Source organism: Chelmon rostratus, chromosome 16, assembly GCF_017976325.1.
Source record: "Chelmon rostratus isolate fCheRos1 chromosome 16, fCheRos1.pri, whole genome shotgun sequence".
Classification (NCBI taxonomy): Eukaryota; Metazoa; Chordata; class Actinopteri; order Chaetodontiformes; family Chaetodontidae; genus Chelmon; species Chelmon rostratus.
Window position 1 is genome coordinate 9,135,285 of NC_055673.1, and position 16,838 is coordinate 9,152,122.

General features: G+C 41.0%; 3 protein-coding genes across 10 annotated transcripts; 2 read left to right on the forward strand and 1 right to left on the reverse strand.

Annotated features, from left to right (window-relative positions):
- Positions 1–272: 272 nt before the first annotated feature.
- LOC121619425 (heterogeneous nuclear ribonucleoprotein R) lies at positions 273–7,644 on the forward strand. Of its 8 annotated transcripts, none has more exons than XR_006007529.1 (14): positions 273–449; positions 1,145–1,305; positions 1,423–1,541; positions 1,642–1,749; positions 1,865–1,978; positions 2,168–2,344; positions 2,518–2,653; positions 2,763–2,968; positions 3,061–3,210; positions 3,296–3,417; positions 3,508–4,046; positions 6,055–6,115; positions 7,094–7,158; positions 7,501–7,644. XR_006007529.1 is itself a non-coding variant. In XM_041955140.1 (13 exons), exons 2-12 carry the CDS (start codon positions 1,149–1,151, stop codon positions 6,087–6,089), a joined length of 1,863 nt encoding a protein of 620 aa, XP_041811074.1. In that variant the 5' UTR covers positions 273–449; positions 1,145–1,148; the 3' UTR covers positions 6,090–6,115; positions 7,094–7,644. The 8 variants fall into 8 exon arrangements, 6 of the variants coding, with proteins under 6 accessions (XP_041811074.1, XP_041811073.1, XP_041811072.1 ...); XR_006007528.1 differs by having other exon boundaries at positions 7,097–7,158; XM_041955140.1 differs by having other exon boundaries at positions 7,094–7,644.
- Positions 7,645–9,191: 1,547 nt separating this feature from the next.
- dnajc8 (DnaJ (Hsp40) homolog, subfamily C, member 8) lies at positions 9,192–13,697 on the forward strand. Its single transcript, XM_041954672.1, has 9 exons — positions 9,192–9,274; positions 9,861–9,962; positions 10,437–10,493; positions 10,616–10,682; positions 10,848–10,942; positions 12,207–12,278; positions 12,567–12,658; positions 12,746–12,821; positions 12,923–13,697. Exons 1-9 carry the CDS (start codon positions 9,203–9,205, stop codon positions 13,043–13,045), a joined length of 756 nt encoding a protein of 251 aa, XP_041810606.1. The 5' UTR covers positions 9,192–9,202; the 3' UTR covers positions 13,046–13,697.
- si:ch211-81a5.8 (uncharacterized protein LOC560648 homolog) lies at positions 12,170–16,776 on the reverse strand. The gene is made up of 4 exons (XM_041954673.1): positions 15,261–16,776; positions 14,686–15,061; positions 14,328–14,415; positions 12,170–14,247 (listed from the first exon to the last, which is right to left on the reverse strand). The coding sequence occupies exons 2-4, from the start codon at positions 14,907–14,909 to the stop codon at positions 14,089–14,091; spliced, it is 471 nt and encodes a 156-aa protein (XP_041810607.1). The 5' UTR covers positions 14,910–15,061; positions 15,261–16,776; the 3' UTR covers positions 12,170–14,088.
- Between the last annotated feature and the right edge of the window lie 62 nt (positions 16,777–16,838).

The following is a 16,838-nucleotide window of genomic DNA, read 5'->3' on the forward strand; positions in this document are numbered from 1 at the left end:
TGTTAAAAAAATTTTATGACTCTGTGGTTACGTCTGCAGTCTTCTACGTAGTCTACCATTGAGAACGTAGGTGAGAGGAGGATGTTGGCCAAGCTATCTATCATTGACAACCCCTCTCACCCCCTGCATGACTAAAAATTCTGCAACTCCACAGTTGGAGGCGATAAAGAGCTCCGCCCGGCTGCAATTCGCCATGAAAAGAAGAAGAGGAAGAAGACGCCAAAACGAACACACCCGCCCTACTGCGCGTTTTTCCTTCCAAATAACGCGATGATTGCTGAGCGGTGGCGTTGTTCGGGCGAGCCGACGACGAGACCGTAGCTGTCTGGAATTTTGTCTCGTGTGTTAAAATTCGAACGTATTCTTCATATTAGACATTTTTGTACGTCGGACAAGTTAATCGTTCCACATTTTAACACACGCCACTGTTAGTGTCCTGAATTAGACTGGTAAGTTTCGCTAACTGTCTGTTTGCACCTTGCACGTAGCGTGTGTTTGATTTGTGAAAGGTGTCTTTCTGCACGGCGAGGCCTTCGTATAAGCCTGTTAGCTAGCCAGCAGGCTATCCAATGTTACTGTCAGCTCAAGACGAGAAAAACACCTGGGAGGCCTGTTTTGCTCTGAAAGTTCTGAAAACCTTCTTCCTGTAGAAAACGCGTTCGCTCAGTGAGCATTTAAATTAAGTGTAAATAATAAGATGTGTCCACCTCGCTAGCTAGCAAGCTGCATGTGAAGGGGGCGGGACGGTGGCTGTCGGTGGTTTCTTCAAGTGACCGGGTTATGTTACCGTACACTACTTCAACGTTTTAATGTCAGTTTTAGTTATTGAATAGTATTTTTTTTTAGCAAATGCAAGTTCTAGTATAGCGTTGTTCCCATTTTAGAAATGCCCTATGTCAGTACTTCATAAGAAAGTAATGGTTTTAAGGTTGCATAGGTCCGCAACTAAAATTCCAGCAACATCCATTTATATGAACAATTTGGTTAATAGTCCTGATATAAAGCTTGTCTTTAATAAAACATATTTGCAGTTTTGGATAATGAAAGCCTGGTATTTGTTGATCATTCCTCATCAGGAAAATAAAATTCTTAAGATGAACTACTGAACAAATTGTTTTGTTTTTTATATATATATATATTACAGGAGAATGGCTGCCGCTGAGGTGAACGGTAGTTCTGCCCCAGCAAAGGAGGAAGAGGAGCCCATGGATGTGACAACAACACACACAGAGAACTACCAGACGCTCATTGATGCAGGGCTGCCCCAGAAAGTGGCTGAAAGTCTAGATAACATCTTCCAGACAGGTGGGTGATGGTTGTTTTGACTCAAAGAGCTTGAAAATGTCATATTAACAAGCAGTGGAGCAGTAAAAGTGTCCACTGTAGCCGATCCTGACAGTGAACATGTTTTTATGATTGTAGGCTTGGTGGCGTATGTTGACCTAGACGAAAGGGCCATCGATGCACTACGGGAGTTCAATGAGGAAGGGGCACTTACAGTGCTGCAGCAATTCAAAGAGAGCGACCTGTCCCATGTACAGGTAACCACAACAGATGGATAACATCCCGTCTTGTCTTTGAGAGGAGTTTCATGTTGATGATTGTTTAAAACATAGTTATCTCTTTTGTTTTTTAATGTAGAATAAAAGTGCTTTCCTTTGTGGAGTCATGAAGACTTACAGACAGAGAGAAAAACAAGGAAGTAAAGTACAGGAGTCCACCAAGGGCCCAGATGAGGCAAAAATAAAGGTAAACAAAGTCATGTGACTATGTTGTGTGTATAACATCAGAATGAATGTCACATAAACATGCCTCTGCAGCCATGCAGCTCAGTTAATGTTTTGTTTTGTTTTGTTTTTTTCAGGCTCTGTTGGAACGGACAGGATACACCCTGGATGTCACCACAGGGCAGAGAAAATATGGAGGTCCCCCACCTGAGGATGTGTTCAAAGGAACACAACCAGGGATTGGAACTGAGGTAGATAAGTGATATTATTTTATTATTTATTTTGGTCATTATTTTCAAGGCTCTGATGTTTTAAATTGGGCAAGACGTATTAGGTTTGTTCTGCAGTATCATTCAAGAATCCTAAATCTCATGCTGTATATTGTGCTTTACAAGTCCTAACACTTGTCCACCTGTGTCCACCTCTCTCTTCCTCATCAGGTGTTTGTTGGAAAAATTCCAAGGGATTTGTATGAAGATGAGCTGGTGCCGCTCTTTGAGTCTGCTGGTCCCATCTGGGACCTCAGGTTAATGATGGACCCTCTCTCTGGTCAGAACAGAGGTTACGCCTTCATCACATACTGCAATAAAGATGACGCCCAAAAGGCTGTGAAGCTTGTAAGTAATATAGCAGGGAATCAGAAGTAACGCGTCAAACCATAGAACAACTTCTTTTAAAGGAATAATCTTGACATTTCAAAGTCTGACTTGATCTCTGGAGATTTACTTTAAAGACATGAAAAAGAATTCAAGCTTTCACACAGTTTTTGTGCTCTCGATTTTATTTTCAGTGTGATAACCATGAAATCCGCCCTGGAAAGTACTTGGGAGTGTGTATATCTGTTGCAAACAATCGCCTGTTTGTCGGATCAATTCCAAAGAACAAGACAAGAGAGAGTATATTGGAAGACTTTGGCAAAGTTACAGGTTAGTTTCCAATGCACAGAAGTGGATTTTTGTCAGAAACTCATTAAAAAAATTGTCGTAGTGGGTGATAGACATTTGGAAGTTAGAGATGTTATTGTTCTACTTACAGAGGGTCTCCAAGAGGTGATTTTGTACCACCAGCCAGATGACAAGAAGAAGAACCGTGGCTTCTGTTTCCTGGAGTACGAGGACCACAAGTCCGCAGCACAGGCTCGCCGCCGTCTGATGAGTGGCAAGGTCAAGGTGTGGGGGAACCCCGTCACTGTAGAGTGGGCTGACCCTGTCGCTGAGCCAGACCCGGAGGTCATGGCCAAGGTTAGCAGATCTCATGTCATGTCTCTTTAAAACACAACAAGCCTCCTCTGTTCTACAGGGTAGCAAACATCCTGTTTTTATTATCTTCATAGGTCAAGGTGCTCTTTGTAAGGAAGCTGGCCACAGCGGTGACTGAAGAGCTTCTGGAAAAGACCTTCTCTCAGTTTGGAAAGCTGGAGCGAGTGAAGAAATTGAAAGACTATGCTTTTGTCCATTTTGAAGAAAGGGATGCTGCCGTAAAGGTGGGTTTTTCATGCTGTGGACAAAGTATTTTACGTGTCTGATGATTCTGTGTGTTACAATAAAGGGGTTGTCCTGTTTGATCAGGCAATGGATGAGATGAACGGGAAGGAGCTAGGAGGAGAGGAAATTGAGATCGTCCTGGCAAAGCCCCCAGACAAGAAGAGGAAAGAGCGCCAAGCAGCTCGGCAGACCACCAGGAATGCAGGGTGAGGGACAGAGACACGTGACTGATCAACTGCCAAACCTATGCTGACATGAGACGTTCATTAAATGTAACACTACCTTCCCCTCGGCAGGTATGACGACTACTACTACTACCCACCTCCACGCATGCCCCCACCAGGCCGAGGCAGGGGTCGTGGTGGCAGAGGGGGCTATGCCTATCCACCAGATTACTATGGGTATGAAGACTACTACGATGACTACTATGGCTACGACTATCATGACTACCGTGGTGGCTATGAAGACCCTTACTACGGCTACGAAGATGTGTACAGCATGAGGGGCCGTGGTACTCGTCCCAGCAGGGGGGGGCCTCCTCCACCTAGGGCTCGTGGAGCGCCACCGGCACGTGGCCGTGGCGGCTATGCCCAAAGAGGGCCTCCCCTTGGTGGTCCGAGGGGTGGTCGAGGAGGAAGGGGAGCCCCTTTCCAGCCGCAGAGGGGCCGCGGTCCTCGCGGGGCCAGGGGCAATCGCGGAGGTAACGTCGGCGGAAAGAGGAAGGCAGACGTGTTTAACCAGCCTGACTCCAAGCGCCGCCAGACCAACAACCAACAGAACTGGGGGTCCCAGCCCATCGCCCAGCAGCCCCTGCAACAAGGGGCCGACTATTCCGGTAACTATGGTTACAGTAATGACACCATGGAGTTTTCACAGGATTCTTATGGGCAGCAGTGGAAGTAGATGCACCAAAAGGTATTTGGCAAAGTGACAACAAAAAAAGAGAAAAACAACAATAAAAAGAAAAAAAACAGGAGATTGGCCACAATTTTTTGATTGACTTTTTATTCTTCATCCCTCAAGAAAAAAAAAATCTGTATATATCTCAGAAAAAAAGGACAGACCCCAGAATTGGCTCGAGATGATTGGCTGGAAAGCCTTTTGGCTGAAGAAGTGAACGTAACCGTTGTGGTGAATCATTTCTTACTTCTACGGTTACATTGGGACACGTGTCTTTAAAAAACACACAAAATACTTTTATTGTTACATTTTTGTTCCTGATTCTTTTAAAGCCAACAATGAACATTTACAAAAAAAGTGGACATTCATTCTCAAAAGTCTGAGAGGACATTAAATAATGTTATTTGCCTTGCAGGAAGTTTTTGTCCATGCCCTCTTCCTCCTTCCCCTTCTTGTACTCCCTTTATTTGTGGTTTCTCATAGTTGCTTAGGGACTTGCTTGTAAATAAATGCATATGGTTAGAGCTTCATACTTCATTTTTTGCAATGGTGGAGAAAAGAATCCACAGGAAGGAAGAAATCAAGTTTTGTAATGTTCAAAGTGTATGCCTAGCATCTAGAGGTAGACAAATTGTGTTTTTTTTAAAAACTGATACCATAACTTCCAATGTTTTATTTGAACTTGCCCAATAGAGTTTGGTTTGGCTTACCTTAAGAGCCATAGCAGTTTGTTCTCTGATGTTCTTTGTATTTATAACTTTTACGTTTGTTCCGTTTCAATAAAACTCAGCTGAGCATCAGTCAATTGTCAGATACTCAAATTCAGTGTTGTCATTCAGTATTTGATTTGATTTTTACCTCAAATTCTCTTATTTGGATGAAGATCTTCTTTTCCAAGTCATTTTTTTTTTGCCTCAGAGGATAATCACAAAAGACTGATCAGACAACGGGACAAGAGAATTTGAAAGGTGTTTGGATGATAAAATGATTAAACAGGATTTTAACCCTTTATTTTTCAGTGCATGTTACATCAGGGAATCATTTCCTGCATCCAGCATTTAGAAAGTGAATATCACAGCAATACCAACAACTATTAAAGGGCCAAACTGTAATTTTGATTTCTTGCAAATTACTCAAGATCAAGTCTTTAAAATGTGTGTGCACAGGTCAACAGTGTAAGCTTTAGTAAGCTTCAACCTACGCTGATTAAACGCTGTTCTCTGCCATTCATGAAGAAAGGACGCGCTTTGTATTGGTAACTGAATGCTTAATGAATTGTTACTCCAATTTTGCTAAAATTATTACTTGAGTGCAGCCCTTTTACCTTCCACTTTTCCTCACATGGTTCCTGTCCATATTGTTACATCTTCCCTCATAGCACATCAGAAAATTTGTGTGTAGCCCAGAAAATGCATAATAATGCAACAGTAAATGTAATAGTACATGCAGTAAATGTCCTGTGTCATGCAAATCAGGTGATTTTTTTTTTCTACTATTAAACATGAGCAGTGTTTATTGAGATTGGTTGACATCTGCTGAAGCGTATACTGTGTACACCTGTTCACACACATTTTAAAGACGAGGTTGATCTTGGATAACTGTGAGATGTCACTTCGCTGGTATGGTCCTACTAACATCTTTACAACAGTTAGAACAGCACATTTGACTTTGAATGTATTTGTATGCTGCGCTGTCTCCAATCCATTTTTGTTTTTTTTTTAATTTCCAAAGTCTGCACTTCATCTGTTCTCTCCTTTTGAAGACACCAAGGATCTGACCATCCAAAGGGTTTAAATTCTTAAACCGTGCCTCCTGCCATAGCAAGTGATCGTCTGTCAGTTTGTTTACCATAGCAAAGTGTTATTAGCCTTCTGCCTTTTTGGTGCCTTGGTATCGTTGTATTTTATTTCATGGTGTCTGTCCTCTTATTCCAACCTGCCTAGGTGGAGAAGCATTGAGAGCGGCACCACTAGAATGAGGAACTCACCTGAACGGTACTCAAGGGTGAGCTAGCCTTGCACAGAGTACTGTCTCCTCTCCTGTAGCTAATTGTAATCACTGGAAAAACACTAGCCATAATTCTACCTTGCTTTTTTTTAATGTTTCATTACTAATATACTGTACAACGAATCAAGCTTCTTTTTTTTTTCTTTTTTTTTTATTCAGTGGGAGTATAATTTTTTTTTCCAGGCTATGAAGAACAAAAGCCATTAAAGTTGACTCAGGAATCATTGGAAATATTAAAATTGTGTTACCAGCATTTTTCTGGGGTTTAGAGAAAATATGACCAGTGCATTTTGCCTTCCCAGACATAGTGCACATTTTTCCCCTGAAGCCAAATGAAAAGTTGTGCACAATTTTAAGAACCAAATGGCTGTTTCTTAAGACTGGATTAAACAGCCAGAGGGCAGACAGTCAAGGATTGGGAAAGCGCTATAAACCCCAAAACCCTGCAAACACCTGTTGCCTGTCTTGGCTTACTGCACCAAAATCAACTCGGCTGTCTGCACACACAGTCTATGAATGGAGGGTGATGGTGGACATTTCCCCTCCTACGCCGCTAGAGGTAGCAGTTTCACAACAACACGACCAGAGGGCCATTATTCCTTTTATCCGACGCTCCATTTATTGGCCATTTTCTGAGTTGGAAGGGTGTTGAACAATAGGTAGATATTGACTACAGGAGATGTTTTTCAAGTGCATTCAGAAAGCAGTGAGGATACTGAATTGAATATTGGTAAAATTGGCTGATGTTGGAACAATGGCTGTGCTTCAAAACTGACGTATGTACTCTTCCATGCCACAAGATGGCAGTATTTATATTGCACAGGTAAGACTGAAACAGGGAGCACAGCATTACAACAGAGAGCTAATTGTATCCATTGACACATTTTGGTTTGCATTGAAGTGCCAGCGAATGCTGGAGTGTCCTTTACAGTTTCTCATGTCAGAACTGTGTCTTTATATGTTGCCTCTTGTCAGCAGGCAGTAAAGGAGCTGCCCCCCATCCATGTGAATGAGTTCACACAAATGGAAGGGACTGATTGGTAAGATTGTTCATTATCTGAACTAATGCTCAGAAAGTCTCGACATGTTTGTATTTTTAAATTTTGTTATATTTTTAAAGCATAATGTTTGATGTCCTAGTTGTCTCTAGTTGTCCCTTTATGACCTCTTTACTTCCCAGAGTCAGTAAGTTCTCCATGTTGGTTTTTCATAAGTCATATGACTAATGCTTTTTTTTCAGTTGTAGATATACTGCATCATATTAAACGTGATTAAATCTCATGATTCTGGTGATGTTGTTGGTGTTGATGGTCATTCTGATGCCGAGAAACTGATTGACCAACATTTGTTAATGTACCCATGTCTGTGTGGCTCTTTTCTAGTTTTGAGACAGGAGACAGTTCCGCACAAGCTGTGAGCTGGACTCACCCCAGGGTTTCACCTCCCTCAGAATGGCCTACTTAGTGGACCATATACTTCAAGTCCTGTACACATGGGGACACAAGCTGTCTAACCAGTTTACAGCTCAACAGAGAAGGCACAGGTGAGAAATAATAGTGGATTAGTGTCGCTACTCGTATGGGAGAAAGCTTTGGCTTTTGATATTTATATTGTTTGGACCAACTTCTCGGTCTTAACAAATGTAAATGTCACATTTTTTATTTCTATTGATTGATCCCTCTTCAATGTGTAGTGCATTTATAACACTACCTATGTAATACATTAGTCTTGTGAAATGTCTGTCTTCTAATGTTCAGTGTCTTTTCACTTACTGCAGAAGCGTAGGAGGATATAGCTGATGGAAATGCAATGGTCCAGAGCTCCATCCAGCAGACTGCTGCTTCCTTATCCAGCAGAATTATTTCTGTAAAGGGGAAATTACCTCTTGCTCTTGATTGTTAAATACATTTTATTACCCAAGTAAATGTGTGTGTTTGTGCATTTATATTTACAAATTCTTTTAACTACTTTGTAATAGATCATTATAATCGCCGTCATATTTCATTCACAGACATTAATCATTTTAATGTTAATATCTTGACATGTGCACAATGGAAGTCCTTCTGACTTGTGTTCATTCTGAAGTTCAACAGTGTTTTTTACAGTCAATGATGAACATGTTTCTTATTACAAACTACACCAGTCAAACACATGGAAATGGGGGTGGGCGTGTAAACTTAATGGGCAACCTGTCCTTTGCCTACCTGTGGCAAGCTTACTGGTGCTCGCCCTCTCCTGTCTGATCGTGGTTAACTGGATGCAGGTGAGTTGGGATTGGCCCAGATTGGATGAGCAGGTTTCGCAGACCTTAAAATTCATTTGCCAGGTTGTTATATACTGCCAGAGCGCGAGGGGGTTTGCCTGAGTACCTTAAAGAAGCTACACATTTACTAATAAAAGCTAATCACAACATGTAAGTGCGGAGCCCCACAGGAAATATGAGCTGGTTACTCGATGCTGCTTGTACTTGTAATCATAACAGAAATGCACGGTAAAGCTTGGCTGATCTTTTGTGGGCCTGGCAATACCAATACGTGAACTTGTCGCGATGTCTTTGTAAAATAACAAATGTACCTGCTCTGTAAAATTACATTTGATTAATACAACAAGTGCAGATTCATTGTTCATTTTAACACACTTGATTTCCTGCATTTCTCTTTATTTAAGGACATGAAACGAAAATAGCGACACAGTCTACGTCACGTCCAAGTGGAAACGGAACGTGTGCTTTTGTAGTTCCTTTCCTGACTTTTCAAAATAAGGCATGTTGCTTTTTTCAATTATTAAAAAACTAAATAAATACGTTTCTTTCTTTTACAATGAAATTTCTATTTCCATACTCAGTACACGTCATATGCATTTTGTATTTTAGCACTTTCATATTGTCAGTCATTTCAATATAAGCCGTGCTAATTTATTAATTTAAGTTTAAATCGATGATTACATATTGTTTAGATAAATGTGTACATGAAGATGTCCTGTTTTACATTAGAGCAGTGATAAAAAACGATTAAATAAAATAACTTTGTTAAAGGAACTGTGTGGTCACGTGATGCTAAACGTCACACGTAAACCACGGGCAAGATGGCGGCCGCCGGAGGAGAGCCTTCGTCTCAGAATATGTCGGATGAATTATTTAAAACGTTTATCTCGGAGGTACGATAACATTTTTGAGAATCTGTGTTTTGCGAGTGTCGGTCGCTCTCCGTACATCGGCTGAAGACGGTTGTCCACCGCTTCTCACGTTTATCACCTTACGTTAAGAGGCCTTCAGACATGAACATTAGCTAACGCTAAGAAGCTAACGTTTAATGAGATGTTTTGTGAGCAGCTTCGTCTGTCTAGTGTTATCACGACACCACCAAAGATAGTTGAAGTTTTTAGTTTCCTTTCTTCAACTGCTGCAAGTCACTTATACTAAGTAGCAGTCTGATAAATATCAAATACCCCCAAGGCAGGTGCTGCTAGCCCTCTATCTAACGTTAGCAGCTCTATCAATCGCAGCGTAGTGTAACACTTCGACCAGTCACAACAAATCATAGCTGTGGTGCGAATGAGGTCAGGCTCCCGTGAATAAGATGCAGTGCAACCTTCAATTTCATCACATTTCACTCCTGGATCATTGCTGTATTCATACTGTAAAGCAACGTTATGAACATGACCAGAAAGTGCATATTCAGATGAACATTGCAGTTTGATTTTGGCTTCGAGAGTTTTAATGGTGTTTATGTCTTTTTAACAGGTGAAGCAGATTGAGAAGAGAGACTCTGTCTTAACCTCGAAGCAGCAGATTGACAGACTGCTCAGACCTGGCGCATCTTATTTTAATCTCAATCCCTTTGAGGTAAGCATACTGATGTAGTTTTGTCATCATTAGTGTCTATTATGGATGTAGTAAGGAGTATCAATTATTTTGCCAATTAATAAACGTCAAAAATACTGTTGATGCCAACCATCAAGTTACTAGAGCCAAGTGAGTCTGTAGTATAATGACATGAAATGAGGAAAAACAAACAACACATGTTTTACAAATGTTTGGTATCCTTAGTTAATATATGAAATGATTGATCAATTTAATAAATTAAAATTTAGTGAAATTGAGACATGAGAAACAGCAGAGAATTAATTTGTCTGTTAATCTGTCATACACAGTCACCAGGCTGACATATCTGCTGACATAAAGCCTTCATCAGACCATGATGATGTTGCCATGGTTACTGTTATAAGAATTGGATTTCAGCATAGTAATTTCTAATACTGACACTTCGGTTAAGATACTTATGTAGGAGAAACATACTGATGTTCACATCATTTTCAGGTGCTGCAGATTGATCCAGATGCAACAGATGACGAATTGAAGAAAAGATTTCGGGCGGTAAGCTGCAACTTCCATCTGAAACTGAAGACATGGCTTTCCTGTGGACGCAGTGATCGTGCCATGATATTTTTTGTGGCTGTTGTTATTTAATTCCTAATATTTGATCTCTGACTGTGCAGTTATCCATTTTGGTCCATCCAGACAAAAATCAGGATGATCAAGACAGAGCACAAAAAGCCTTTGAAGGTAAATTTCTTCCATCCCTGATTATATAAATGTTGTAACTATTTATTGGTGTTGTCCAGTTTGTGGATGATGTTAACAGACATGGTTTAACAGTACATTAAGGGCTCCTGCCTTTGTGAAACGTACAAGTTTTTAATTTCACCTGAATATCCCACTGTGCTCCAGCTGTGGACAAGGCATACAAACTCCTACTGGACCCAGAGCAGAAGAAGAGAGCCTTAGATGTGATCCATGCAGGAAAGGAATATGTGGAGCATATGGTGAGTGTTTAACATACTCCTGCACATTATAAACATTTTGCTCCCATGTCACTCAGCTTTCTGAGTCGTATTCATAAAGATTTCTACTGCAAAGGGTTGCACTTAGTGACAAAATTTTAGGAAAATTCTTATTCTTTAGAATTGTTTTCTAAGACCTTCCCCTTACAGTTAAGACTAGACCCTGGTAAAGATAAAAGTATTCACAAAGCATCTTAGGAGTTCCTTAACCAGAGGAGAAAATGGTGTAAAGAGGAAGGAGAAATATTCCCTAAAGGCTGAATGACAGTGAGTTAATGAAACGCTGCAGATTAGATGCCGCAGAGATGATGTTTGTGGTCGACCTCATCCGAGATGCGCTCATATCTCCCGCCCAAAGCAAAAACGGCAGAAATAAACGTGACCGTAACACTAAGATGTTTGGCAACTGGAAAAATGCAGCAGTGATGACTTGGGTCTGTCACAACCTTCATCAGCAGAGTGATCACGCTAACAGTTACAGCGCTTTCTCAGCCTCATTGTGGCGCAGTTCATCTTATTTCCACTGGATGTCTCCACCTTGCAGGCTCACAAAAACACAGTCATGGACATAGTGGGTTTCTGTGGTGTTGTTGGTGTAATTGATGGGAGTGTTATGTTTATGGTAAAATGATGTCACAGCTACTTATATAAGATGGTCAGCAATCACGGAAACTGATGAAAACTGAGCGATTTTCTCCCTGTTGATTGGCTTATCAAATACTAAAATTACCAGCATGTTAACAAACGTAAGCAAATAATTATAACTATTAGCTTGTGAATATGTTCCTGCACATGTAGGCCTGTTTTTTTTTTTTTTTTTTTTTTTTTTTTTTCCCCCAAACCTTCTGTCGGCTACTTATTCAAGTATGGCTTACAGTTTATTCTACAGATGTTCATTACATAAAGTAGTTCAGAAGTTTTCATAATTCCACCATGTCTTAATAGAGACTAAATTCTGTGGTTAGCCTATCGATTTCACTGCCCATTATCACTAAGAACCAATCACACTTTTAAGTATGTTCCTTGTAACGGGGTCAACCACACCTCCTCACCAAAGTAAAAGTTTCAGTTTCTTCCTTGCTCAGAGAATTTTTCTGAATCGCTCCGAAGCCAGGACCCCTTGCTAGAAATGTTTAGGCTGCGTCAGGAGCTCTCTGAGGGTGCTCTCAGAATGTTTATGAATATGGCCCCAGATGTGTACTTGTTTGGTAACTTTTTATTCTCTGCCACTTGATGTTCCCAACAGGTAAAGGAGAAAAAGAAGCAGTTGAAGAAGGATGGGAAACCATTGGATGTGGAGGAGGACGACCATGAAGTGGTAAGTCAAAGTCATAGAAATACATAACAGGAAAATGAAGATTACACTGTAAGACCATTTGAGAAAAGAAATAAAAATACTGAAGTGATAGTTTCAGTAATTGCTGTTAGATAAAGCTGTCAAAACATTTTTCTTTAAACACAGTAAATGGTGAAATACATTATTCTAAAAAACATTTTCAGTTTTATTCCTTTGGACTAACTGGATTTTCACAATGTTAATACAGCAAGTATTTGTCATAGTCATATCTATCAGCATATATGTTTTTTTTTATACAACTTTTTCCAGTTCAAGCAAGCAGTGTACAAACAGACCATGAAGCTGTTCGCGGAGCTCGAAATCAAGAGGAAGGAAAGAGAAGCAAAGGAAATGCATGAAAGGTAAATGACACACAGGAGGTTTCACTGCTGAAACAGAAAAGCTTATATTCGAATGTCATAGATTATCTCTTCTTCTCAATTTACCAGAAAAAGGGCAAGAGAGGAAGAAATTGAAGCAGCAGAGAAAGCAAAGCGCGAGAGAGAGTGGCAGAAAAACTTTGAGGTGCGTTCCTCCATGACTGTGGTCCCTTACTCTACTAATAAATGGACACGATTGCCTTTGGCATTTCTGAAATGGCAATTTTCTTTTCACACATTTGTCAGGAAACAAGAGATGGGCGCGTGGACAGCTGGAGGAACTTCCAGGCCAAAGGCAAGAAGAACAAGGAGAAAAAGAACAGGTCCTTCCTCAAGCCCCCGAAAGTCAAGATGGAACAGAGGGAATGATGCTGTAAAATGGGACTTTATCGAGAGTAAACTCACTGTTATAAAAACACCCAGTTCTGTGTATCCTCACCTCGTCGTCTGCAGTCAGCTGTGTAGTCGTCATCACGCAGTCATCTGGATACTTCCTCATCCTGACCCTGACAAACGTAGTTTTGTACTTGGTTTTTCTAATGTACATATTTCTGATCTGGACCCAGAGATCATACTGGCCTCATGGGAGAAAGAGATGATGCAGCTTCCACTTCTGTAACTGATGAGGAAAATGTGGTTTGTGTTTTTTTTTTTTTTACAAAATAAAGCTTGGACTTAACAAGTCTACTGTACCAGTAGTGGTCTGCAAAGCTGAGCGTAAATTTTTAAATGGCTAAGTCTGCAATTACAGATCCCTCATACTGAGCTAGCACAGTATCTTGAAATGTGCCGCCAGAGGAGAAAAGGAAAATGTTTCTGGAACAGCCACAGAAATATTTTAAGTCTTCAGCACAAATGCAGATTTTGCATTCAGTGTCTCGAGCCCACCTCCAACCTTAGTTCTGCATGTCTTAAATGTATTAACTCAAATATTGTGAATAAAAACACCTGCTTGGTGTTTGTTGCATATAGTTTTCTATTTATGTTGTTTTGAAAAGATAGAATAAAATCCTTTCACCTGCTTTAGATTTGAAATGCTTCCACCAGCTCAGGAGTGTGAACACTGAATGAATTACAGAAATCATACAAGAACATGTCAGCAGAGATTTTATAACCATCTTTCACAAAAACCGTTCTGCTCATCTAGCAAACAAGAAAATGCAGAAATTGCAAAGAGTGACATGAGTGAAATCTGCAAACACAGAACCAAGCAATCAAGAACAAGCAACATCAACTCCTAAAAATAAATGAAGACTAATCCAAACATATTTCCCCCCTTTTCTTGGGTTAGGTGTGAGCCTCTGGTTCATTTCCAATTCGAGTCGCCTTTCCTCCACGAGCTCTTTGTCCTTCAAGTCCCTTGTGCATTAGGATAATTTAAACAGTCTAATTGTCCTTTTGGGGGTTAAATCTCACATGACTTTGCACTGATCTCCTCCAGCAGCAGCAGGAGCGGCGATGGCAGGAGATCCATTACTACCTCCAATCAGTCCGTCCAGACTGAGGCCTTGGAAGGCTCCAAAGAAGGAGTCGTCCTTCACTGGGGCTGATTTTCTGGCAGGGGTGGTCTGCTGCATGTGGAAGATTGGTGTATTTATATACCGACAAGCAATAAATCTTCGTTGTTATTTTGATTTTACTGCTCACTTACCCTGGGGAGGCAGTGGTGGCTCCTGAAGTGGGTTCTTCTGACCGACCTCTCCGCGTTCTTCTTGGCCAGTATGGCTTGCTGTCGCTTCCTTTGGCAAACACCACAGAAGCAACATGAGGCACGGCACGTGGGCAAGCAGCTTAATCATGTGAGGAACAACCTTAACCTCGTTAAGCAGGTCTGTCTGGTTTAGAGTCTCAGAAACTGAATCATTTCACACACAGTCAGAACAGTACGACCACAGTTAAGAAAATATTAGCAGAAATTGCAGCAAATTCTTAAGCAAAATGTTACAGTAATGATTGTGTTATTTTCCATGAACGGGTACGTTCAGATCAGATCTTGTGAGCCACCCTACCTCTCTCTCTTTAGTTCATCCTGGTACATCCTGAGCCAGGAGTCGGGGACTTTCTGGCTGCTGCAGGGAAGGCTTCTCCTCCTGCTGACGCTCTTCCTGCGGGTGAAGCTGTTTCTGCGGACAGACTGGCTCTTCTTGCCCCCTCTCTTGGTGGTGGCGCTCTTCCCCGACATGCAGCTGGTGAGCTGCTTCAGGGGAGCACCCAGCGACATGAGGGAATCCATTCCCAAGAGCTGGCTCGCGCTGATGTTGTCTGTGGTGTTTCAGGTGGTGTCTACCTTACTCTGTGACAGCGTACAGGTTAATGCACCAATGTCTTGACTATTTCCAAGTCCAGGACAAAAGTCAGTCCTGTTGTTGTTCTTTTAATTTTAAGCTGCAAACACAAGAACAACAATTAAGCCAGCTTGTATTAACAGCATTATTTTCTCATGTTAATTTCTTTTTAAAAGTATCAAGGACCTGAACATTATTAGAGCATCTTAAATCTTCTACATTTCGTTTTTAATGTCAAATTTTAAAGTTCAAATGAGCAAAATATATCATGCATGCCTTAAAGAAACTGTGGGACTCACCTGCAAGTGTTATCTCCTATAGGCACAGTCCATCCGTTGCATTGCTTGCAGTCCTTGAGTTTGTGTACCTGTATACACCTCTGCTCTGTCACTGTCTGCTCTTATGGGGATTTGACTGATGACCTCGCTGCTCCTCGAACAGGATTAGCTGAAGACGCAAGAGCTTATCTCATTAACAACAGCGCAAACAAACCTGCACAGGAAAACAGCTGCTTGCTTACATTTGATCATGGAAATAGTTCATAAAAACATATGTTTACAGTTGGCAGTTGGAGCTGAAATAAGCTGGCTACACCAAATTTAAAATCAAGTTTCAGGAGGGGACGTGTATATTTCATGTTCAGGTAGCAGTTGATGAACAGACAGATGGAGTGTGAAAGACTGAAAGGTGACGCTTCTATGACGCAGAGGGGATTTCTTCCTGGCTCCCAGCTTCATTGACTGGAGACATTAAGCATTGCAAAGTTCAATGACTCTTTTCATTCTTTGACTCATTCATTCAGTGAACTCAGAACTGAATCCAGGCCTAGATAAGACTCCCAATCCAGCTACACGGCTTTGATGCTTCAGAGCACCACTGTTTTAGTTGAAAACGGTGAAAATATTCCAATATTACTGACTTAAAAATTACACAAAGATGCAGAGATTCTTCAGTTAAGCACCACCAAACAGCAACCTTAAAATATCACTCATTATATGTGCCCATGTATTATTTTCTACTTATGACCATGTGCCAGGATGGGGTCAAAGTTGAATTAGCAACCAAGCCAAGTAGGAAACTAAAATAAGTGACCCAGGCAACTTAACTCCAGGGGCCTTAAGGGTCCCAACATTTGCATTAGTCAATTTTAGCACAATTTAAACAAAGTGATAGGGGCCCTATATTATGTTTTAGTGGAGTTCTGGGTTTTTTGCTTTTATCTAGTCTTGACGCCCCACAACTCACAACCCCTGGCAGAATAATCCATTCATTCACAAAACATGAAGGGAGAAAGAATGGGGACAGTGTGTGAGGCTAATGAAGCAATGTTACCGACAGATGGGGGGAGGCTTATGTGACGAGGCATCCATACACCTGTTGCAGCAGATCTTCAGTGTTTCCCTCTTCATGTCTTGACTGGGTGACAGCTGAGCTTGAGTTGTGGAAGGAAATCAAAGAGACGTTAGTTTCCGTGACAATGCAGCAACAAATGAAGGGCAGCAGGAAGCATGCGATACCTGTTTATGTGACTGCCAAGACTGAGTTCTCTTGGCAGTCACATGAACAGGTATTGCAGGATGACACAATTAAATCTAACCTTTAAAGATGCTTCAAACTGTGAAAAAAATTACATGTCAGTCTCCAAACCTAAAGGTATTCTGGTCTGCATGCCTGAGCTACTTCATCGAAAAACATTGATGTTAAAAATGACAACTTTTAAAGTTGTCATTCTCTCAATACAAGTTGTCAAATATATTAATCTCTTACAATTAAAACCTTGATCTGTATCAATTTTCAACACCAATTGAGTTTACATTAAATAGAACAACGTATGCACAATGTTCAACCTTCACTTGGCATTTCAGGCAGCCCTCTGA